At 31.6% G+C, this 9,731-nt stretch overlaps 1 protein-coding gene across 1 annotated transcript; it reads left to right on the forward strand.

Moving 5' to 3' along the window:
* Positions 1-129: 129 nt before the first annotated feature.
* rtet (major facilitator superfamily domain-containing protein rtet) lies at positions 130-8,610 on the forward strand. The gene is made up of 8 exons (XM_088262162.1): positions 130-302; positions 438-967; positions 2,108-2,266; positions 4,997-5,179; positions 5,271-5,520; positions 5,958-6,158; positions 7,044-7,181; positions 7,758-8,610. The coding sequence occupies exons 2-8, from the start codon at positions 446-448 to the stop codon at positions 7,853-7,855; spliced, it is 1,551 nt and encodes a 516-aa protein (XP_088118288.1). The 5' UTR covers positions 130-302; positions 438-445; the 3' UTR covers positions 7,856-8,610.
* Positions 8,611-9,731: the final 1,121 nt, after the last annotated feature.

The raw sequence follows: 9,731 nt of genomic DNA on the forward strand, positions 1-9,731 counted from the left end.
TGGCTGATAATTTTTTATTTGAAAATATAATTATTTCGTAAATCCTGCTACTGAACATAGATGACTCATTTTAATTACGCAGGTAACAAAGTAATATTTTATAGTTGCCATACATTATTTATCTCTGGCAATCTCTTTATGACTTTGACAGCGATTCGCCGCGGGCCGCTTGTTTGTGTTTACAGTTTGCACAGTTTGTATTTATAGTTTGTGAATCGAGTTCTTGGCTCAGAGGAGAAAGTGAAAGTTGAAAGTAGTGTGATGTTTCGCCGAGTCGTCTACAATCTGGATTAAATTAAACGGTGAGCAATGCGACACGGATACATATTAAAATCTTTTCCGGCTTTTGCTGATTATAATTTTCTTTCTATATTCGAAATACAAGTGTCCGCTATAAAGTGTTTATATAAAACTCTCATTTAATTCGATATTCTTAGATTACAGAATGGTGCAGACAAGATCTACGAATTATTCTCCGAGTATCACAAATACAGAATTCAGCAGAAAAGTTGTAACTAAAAGGCAATCTACCCTGCTTACAACCATGACTGAGTCAACGACCGTTTTGAAAAGAAGTGTTGGCGGCGAGATCAAAACTGGTAATCAGTTTCAATCAAACAGGAAGAAATTGGATTACGAACATGAAATTTCGGGGAAGACAGATAAAACTGTGTATTTGGTGTTCTTTTCGCTTTTGTTGGATCTGCTGGCATTTACGATGATACTTCCTCTGTTACCTTCGCTCTTGGATTATTATAGACTGAATGATAGTGCCGGGCTTTATAAATGGCTTTCCGAAAGCGTGAAAACATTTCAAGAGCGAGTCGGCGCTCCAGAGAGGTTTAATTCTGTTTTGTTTGGTGGTGCTTTGGGATCTATGTACAGCTTCCTGCAGTTTGTTGCTAGCCCCATTGTCGGAGGACTATCGGATGTCTATGGAAGGAGACCTATCATGTTGATCTCACTGGTGAGCACTTTTTTAAATATTTTTCCTTGAATATAATCAAACTAAACTGCGAATGTGGATGTTCGTACATTGGTATGACTTACAGAAAATTCAAAACAAGAATCAGGGAATATAAATTATGTTTAAGAAATTATTTTTTTTTAGAATTTGCTAACCATTTAATAGATAATGATCACAAATTTGACAACAGTAACACAGAAATCCTGAAAATAATTAATATGAAAAGTCATAAACTGCAACATTTTGAAACAATAGAAATTCATAAAAATAAAAATAATAATAAACCCATAATTAACAATATGACAATCAATAAAGCCTCCTCCCAATTTTCTATGTTTCCACTGATAAAATATAAAAATAAGAAACAGCTTCTAACCCCTCTCCAACTTCCAACGTTCCAATGACACAACTCTAAAATTTAGACCACGCTTTACATACGGTGTTTGAAAATGATGCTGAATGCATCAAAACACATGTCACAATAGATTAACAAAAAAAATTGTGCTATTTACTTAGTAAAACTTAAATTGAAAATGGATACATTTTACCACAAAGTGACTGCTGAGTCAATTAATGAAAAACGAAAACAACTGTACAAGATGACACAAAAAGTGTGTAGGGAGCGACAAACAAAAATAAGTATAAATCAATATTTTCTCTATAAAGAAACAATCAGAAATTATTAAAATAAGATTTTTTTTTATCATTGTCTTATTAACTATTACAATAAATATTATGCTGTTTATTTGACTCCTATATTTTGTTCTACTTGCATTCATAAAATCGCAATAAAAAGTTATGAGTTCGAAGTTCAAATACATAACTTTTTGTTGTTATTTTATGAATTTACTTTTAATTTATATATTGAATACAGTTATTAGTATATTACATAAATTGTAATGTATATACTATACATTACAATTTATGTAATGTACAATTAATTAATTTTCTAGATATTTCTACTTTTAACATATCTTATAATTAGTTACGCTGTTCCTCTCCAAAAAAGAGACTACACGTACACTCTTTGCTTGGAGATGGACTTACACATATTGTTAATTGATTATACTTATGAATGACATTTTTTTCTTTGTATTATTTTTTTATGCGTGTTAATGTGTATGTATTGTATTTTTCTAGGTTGGGATATGTTTTTCGTACTTACTTTGGGCATTTTCCCACAGTTTTGCCTTATTTATACTGGCCAGATTTGTGGGAGGACTTAGTAAAGGGAATGTAAGCCTCGGTATGGCCATCATTTCGGATGTTTCTAATCACAACAATAGAGGGAAAGGAATGGTAAGATTTAATTATTTTTCTATTATGCTAGGTATTAAGATATAGAAGAAATGCTTTTATTATCTTGAAGAAGTCTGGTAGAGTTGTGGGCTGCAGTTAAGCATCATAGATCTTCTTAGACACTTATTCTTGAAGAATCAAAATAACGAATTTGGGAAATCTGCCGTTTAGGTACCACAACCGCCATCTACATGAAAGATTTGAATATAAAAATAAAACAATTGTACAAGAATACTTTTGAGTTTATTAATGTAAACATGACTAGTTTCGAGATAGTTACAGATATTGTCCATGTTTTATTATTCCACAAAGTTAATGCCAATTCAAAAAATCAATAAAGGTTTATAGAAAAAAGAGAGGGAACAAAAACATCCGCATAAATTATGTGCACTGTGCGTACATCCTAGATTATCTAAAACAGTGGTTCTTAACCGTGTTGGAGGTACCGAACCCTACCAGTTTCATATGTGCGTTCACCGAACCCTTAATTAGAAAAATAAAATAAATTAAAATAAAAAATCATTATAACATGACTTTCACATGAAAACCAAAACAAAGTTATGCACATTTCGCAATGACACGTTATGACAATAGATCTAGTACATTTGTTATGACCTATTTGATATCCCATCCCTGTAAAATAAAAATTACAATGCCGAGTAGGTGCATTATTTTAGCGTTTGAGATCTTGTATTCTTTTTATTGCTAGATTGATATATTCCTTTCAAATAATATACTAGATCTATTGGATAAATGAATATATTGTGCGTCATTTAATTTGTCATAATATCGTACAGCAAGTCGGGTGTGTGTTTTGACCTCCACCGAACCCGAGAGACTGACTCACTGAACCCTTGGGGTTCGATCGAACCCAGGTTCGACCACTGTTCTAAAATATACTAGTCATCTAAAAAAGCACATATTTTTTTTTACAAATTGAGATATTTGCTTCTACTGTTTACTAGTACGATTTTTGTTGTTGGTATTCCCATGTTGACTTGATTTTTACAACATTCTGGGGTTATTTATTTATTATGTAATCAGGTGTGGATATGCATTCACGGTCTCTACTGTATCACAGCTGATAAAAATATGTATCATGTATTGGTGATATGTGTTTGTATTGCCTCTGGTATAAGAAGGTGTTTTACATAATGTCTAACGTTGAGTCATTTATAAGCTAATCAGAGATTACACGCCAACTTATGATAGATAATCCCTCACAAAATGTATATGCTTGTACCCTGGAAAGACTGGTCACCGAAGATGTCAGTCTAGTATTAATGGGTGCTCAGTAAAGAAATGGAAGTCTAAGAAATTTTCTTTTTTCTGTTTGCGCAATATAACTGTACAGATTAAATATGAGTAGTAGCAATGGTATTTTATCAAAAGGTGTCATATAAAACGTTAATCTATACTAAATATTTGAAGCATTAACCTTTCATTTTATTTATGATGTTACATTTTTACACTTTTGTTTTATGTATTTTAGTAATCTTTAGTTTGTAGAGACCTACCAAGTCACCTGATTTGATTATTTTAAAAGTTGTTATCTTGTAACATTTATCTAACACTATTTGTCATCTCAAATTTAAAACCATTCCGAATTGGACCATACTTATATACTTTTTTTTTTCCCACAATATAAGAAACGCTTCATAATTTAAGTAATATTTGACCCTTGCCGGTGTTACATTTTTATAATGTTCTGTGGATCAAAGAATTTGACAAATAAAAATGTCATTGGAATATTGTATTTATTTTATGATATTCTTTGGGTGCTTTATGAACCTTCTGTACAAATAACAAAGTTGAGTAAATTTGTTATTTTGCTATCAGCTGACTTTGTGTTTTGCACGAAGCTATATTTATTAAAGTACAATTATTGCTGCAAACAACCAAGCAAGAAAATCGATACAAATCAAGCATAAAGTTATTTATGCTTTTAATTTCTTATCTTCATTGACATGTCGATGGCAGTCCTATAATAAGATATATTTAATGATCTTATTTATTTTGTAGTCAAAACAATTTATACTGTAGTAAGCAGTTTTCACAACATCAAAATTTTATTTTTCCTTTCTCATATCAGCTTCCAAGACGCAGTATATGGATCATTAAAATATTACTGTATTTCTTCTCCTATTAAAACTAAACAACTTAGCATAAATATATATTTGTACATTTTGTATTAAATATCATTCTTTTCCATGCCAGGGGATTTAAATTACAATGATTTGTGTATATATTCAAAAGCTGTAATTTTTTATGTGGCATTTCACAGGTGCTGTGCGTTAGGGTAGATGCTCGATTGTGAAATTGGCATTGTGGGTTCGATTCCCGCCAATTGTAAAATCAATTCATAAAATATCTACGACAAACTTCCAAAATAGAGGCTTTATGGGTTATTTAAAAAAAATTATAAAAGGTTTTTTTCTTGTTGCTTTTTCAGCACTTTTCATGTTTACTTGCTCTCAGCCTCCCAAATAATATGCAAAAAATATTTTTAAATCATCATAAATTGTAATAATTTTTTTATAAATCAGCTTATTATTGCAATACAAAGAGTGAACAAAAAATGCAGGATCAATTGCAGTGTTTTTTGTGTGAATTTCAAAATTCATATTTATCATAAGATCTTAACATTTTTCAAAAAAATGTATTGTTGATATTGGACATACTAATCTTAAATTTGAAATAACCTTAATTTAATGACTTTGTTTATTTCAGGCCCTTGTCGGGATTGCATTCTCGCTAGGATTTATCGTGGGACCCGTAATTGGGGCAATGTTTTCAGTATGGGCAGATAAAACTTCTCAGCATTGGTACGTCTATCCAGCGTTGTTTGCTCTCCTGTTGTCCATTGCTGATCTCATATTCGTAGCCTTATTCTTAAAGGAAACATTGCCAAAGGTAGAGTACTTTTTATCAAACATCTTTTTTCTTCACAACACATTATGCATTCATAAAAATGATTTTTTATTTTCTAAAAATATTTTTACAGGAGAAACGTTCGCATGGGATTGCGATGTCTTTATCGAGGGCCACATCATTCATATTCGTGACAGATCTTTTCAAGTTTAAAGCTGCCGAAAATATCATGCGGGCGGAGTTAGCAGAGCTGAAGAAATTGGGCCACGTTTATTTTGTATACATGTTCATTTACTCGGGACTGGAGTTTACACTTACGTTTCTCACTCATCACACATTTGGTTACACTTCGATGCAACAAGGAAAAATGTTCTTCGTAATAGGTTTGTGACTTGTGTTTTATTTACCATTCTATCAAAATCTTTCTGTAAGAATATTAATCAATAAAGTGACTATAATTGGAAGAATAAAAGCAATTTTTGCAGTGCTAACTTCATAAACTTCATTTTTTTTGGCACGCGACATTGGGCCTTCTGTGGTTAGGCTCTGGCCTCCAGGGTACCAAAATTTAGATTTCTACTTAATTAGGAATTGCTAACAATTATAATATTTTGTCAGTTGAAAATTTTGACAAGGGTCAACTTTGAGATTCAAGATTCCTATAACGCCTGTATGATAGTCTTAATATACTTTAGGGAAAAATTAAGTATATCTTTATCTTAGATTCTGGGATTTTAACGGTACATACTGTTTTCAATTCTATTGATTTTTTACAATTCTTAATTTGTGTATTTTAGTAATGTTTGGTATTTTTTTTTAGGTATTATTATGGCCATTCTTCAAGGTGGAGTGGTTCGCCGACTGCCTGCTAAAGCAACAGCTAGCGCAGCTCAGTTTGGGTTGTGGATAATTCCATTTTCCTTTTTGTGTGTAGCGTTGTCATCACAAAAAGATATCCTTTTCTTGGGACATATGAATGCCCTGCACTTCCTCTATACCGGACTCTTCTTGTTTGCCGTTTGTAAGTATACATATTATACAATTGTCATTCTGTCATCTTATTAATACAAATTAATGTTAGAATAAAATGGTGAGTAAAAATGATTTATGTATTAATTTTTAAACCAAACACAGATTTTTCACTCTACAAAGTTGTATTTTATTTAAAAAAAAAACACATTAAAATTAATATTGTGACAATTGTTTTGCCTAGTTATGGCATTTTTAAACGAATGTCATAACTAGGCGAAACAATTGTCACAATATTAATTTTTATGTGTTTTTTTTTAATAAAATACAACTTAGTAGATTCAAAAAATCTGTTTGATTTCAAAATTAATACATAAATTAAAATGGAGTTCTACAAATTAAACGTCAAATCAAAATAAAAATAAAAGAAAAAATGTTCCTTTAAAAATATATAATTGTATACAAAATCTATGGTTTAAGGCCCAACATACGATAAATGGCTATTTAATTTTCTTTGAACCCAGGTAACACTCGACATAATTGTATTTGCCCTATGCAACATTGGGTGCAGATAAAGTTGAAGAGATGAATTTAGATTAGTTAGTTATTAATAAGCCATGTGCATGTACATGTTAGTACGTACTACGTACGTAGTAAGTACAGTGGGTTGTTACGTCCTTGCAAGTAGATCTATATAAGGTTTTTAAACCATAAATGGGGTTCACGCCGTAGTTGGGTGGATGCTCTACTGCGAAACTGGCATCATAAGTTTGATTCCCACCGATCGCAAAATAAATTCAAGATAAATTTATTTTTAATTGTTTTTTTTTAAATGTCTTTTTCACATTTATCTTCCCTATCCTACCTACAGACAATCCTCTAAAAGAAGAGGCTTTGCGGGTTATTCCTTTAAAACAATTTTTTTACATATTTCCAGCGACTGCCTTTGTGGTATCGTGTCTGACCACCCTGGTGTCCCAGCTGGGGGGGCCTGAACAGCGCGGGACCATACTAGGAGTGTTCAGGTCCCTCGGGGCTCTGGCCCGGGCCTTGGGACCCATTGTTGCTTCAATATGTAAGTATATACATGTTTTTTTCCCATTGGAATCGGCCAATTCTTACTTGAGGAATGGTACTGAGTACCACATACATAAGCTGCTAGTAAAAATAGTTTCTGTGATTATGATATTTATCAATTAAACTTTGTCCGCCTTCTTAGTGTATTGGTAAGTGAATTTGGCTATCGTGTTGGAGGTCCCGGGTTCGATTCCTGGTGGGATCAGAATTAACACATTGTTGTCGGGCAGTTTTTTCATCAACCCCGTCCCTAATTAGTAAAGTTTTTAGGGTTGTGTGCTAATCATAAGTAACCGCAAACCCAATTCCTATCTGTACAATGTTTTTTTTGGCATCTCTCACGCTCTACCAAACGTAAGCAAATAGAATACTCATAAGCGTTTCCCGCTCTCTACCAACGGTATGTGAAAGACGCTTTTAAACGTTTCCCGCAAACAATATGTTAAAATAAATGATTTTCACTCTCATATTTATTCAATATCACCCTTTCCTATAGTCAGTACACAATTCTGAATAATTAACAAGTCCAGCGTTTGCATTAACAAATCCAAAGTAAAAAAATATTTGATTTCAGCTTTTTGGAGTTTTGGCGCCTTCGCTACATACACCACCGGTGCGCTGTGTCTGCTATATCCGGCATTAGTGTTTAAGTATTTCTACAAACGCAAGTGACTGATACAGTAAAGTAACAGTATTATTTTTCTAAATTATATTTACCATTTACATTTCTGCCATCCTGTGTGAAATGTGGACGGCATCTCCAATATTTTTTTATGTTTTGTGTATACATATATGTATATCATGCAGTCACCTACTATGCTATTCAGACATCTCTATTCTGTCAGCTGAGTGCTTGTTTGACCTGTAGTCCTTTATATAACCTGATCACATCTGGCCATAAGATGACATTTTGCTTTGTCATTTCGTAGAAAGACACCAGTGCATAGTTAGCGATGTTTTAAACAAAAATCATACCGAGTACTGTCGAATCATACATCTATCCTTGATAGTCACATAACAGATATATTTTTAATAACATATCATTAAAATGACTCCACAGCATCAGTGTTAAAAACTGCAGTAAGTCTGATTTTGGAAATTTCTAAATTCAGTCGCATCACTCCACTACTTCATGCACTTTCCCGAAAGGATAGAATATAAACTCTGTCTGCTTATGTATAAATCAATACATAATATGGCTCTAAAATAGCTGTGCATACCAAATTTAAATTAATTTGTTGATAGACGTCTCACGCTCCTATCAGCTACAACTTTCATGGGTAAAGTCATCTTACCAGCTCGCAACCAGTGTATCAAATTTGGTTAGCTTCCTGTTGCTGTTGCGGTAACGACGGTGTGGAATGCTCTTCCACCAGCAGAGCTATAAACAGTGAGAGTGAGATGATCTTTAGAAAAAAAACTAAAAACGCATTTGTTAAATATTTCCATAATTTTCTTTTCCCCGATTCAATCACAGTTCTTCACTTGAGGTAGTATTTACAAATGTCTGTATAAAATATTAGAAAAAAAAAAAAATATTTATGTAGCATCACAGACGTGTGTGCGTGTGTATCGGCCACAGTCATAGGGTTGACAATTACAAAAGTTTTTTCTTAAGCGTTTTGCTCTATTTTTAATGCAATTTTAACTTAACTAAAAACTAATATTAATTTAACTAAAATATTTACTTCTAAAGGTAAATTGTAAACTCTGTTTAAATTCAAATTATTTTAATTATGTTGTAATTGTTGTTCTATTCTTAAAACTTTTTACATGGACCAAAAAAGCATTCTGGTGACAACATTATTTAATAATAAAGTGTCATAATAGTTTAATAATAGCGGTTTTGAAAAAGAAAAAAAAATGCAGTATTTTCACATGTATGTCTACTGAAATCACTAAATAATCCTCTTTTTTTAAATACCACATTCTTAGGATGGCATTTTATACTATCATCACATTGAATCATTATTTATTATTTTCATTATAAAAATAACTTACTCGTATGAATAAGTCCACTGTGCCTTCTATAGAAAAAATATTTTTGTATAAATTGATAGTTTTAGGTATTAACAAATAAACAATAGTACATTCCTGCATTTTTAAATATCGTTGAAAGATGTGTAAGTTGTTATAATAATATATAAATCTTCCTCAACTAGCATATTGGTTTGTTAAAGGATATTGCTTAGTATTTATCAGTATTGTTACAGTTTGTTCTGGGCTATTTTTCAATCAAAATTATGTAATTTATTTATCAATAATAATAAAGAATAATAATATATAAATTCAGTGTATACATATTACATATAATGTTACTGAAAACACGGAAGAATGAAAAACAACTGTATTTCATGAAGGTTTCTGCTAATAAAATATAAAAAAACCTACTTATTGAAATCAAAGATATTGCAAATGAAGTTTTAATAAAAAAATACAATTAAAATTTAGAAATATTTAGAAATTTGAGTGATGTGGCTGTCAATCATGTGTAGAATGGTGAATGTTACACATATCGCTCACTCCTTTCAAGAACGTCATAAATCAA

The sequence above is a fragment of the Brachycentrus maculatus genome, unplaced genomic scaffold (assembly GCF_059751285.1).
Source record: "Brachycentrus maculatus isolate JH-2025_06_01 unplaced genomic scaffold, ASM5975128v1 h1tg000173l, whole genome shotgun sequence".
In the NCBI taxonomy this organism is placed as follows: domain Eukaryota; kingdom Metazoa; phylum Arthropoda; class Insecta; order Trichoptera; family Brachycentridae; genus Brachycentrus; species Brachycentrus maculatus.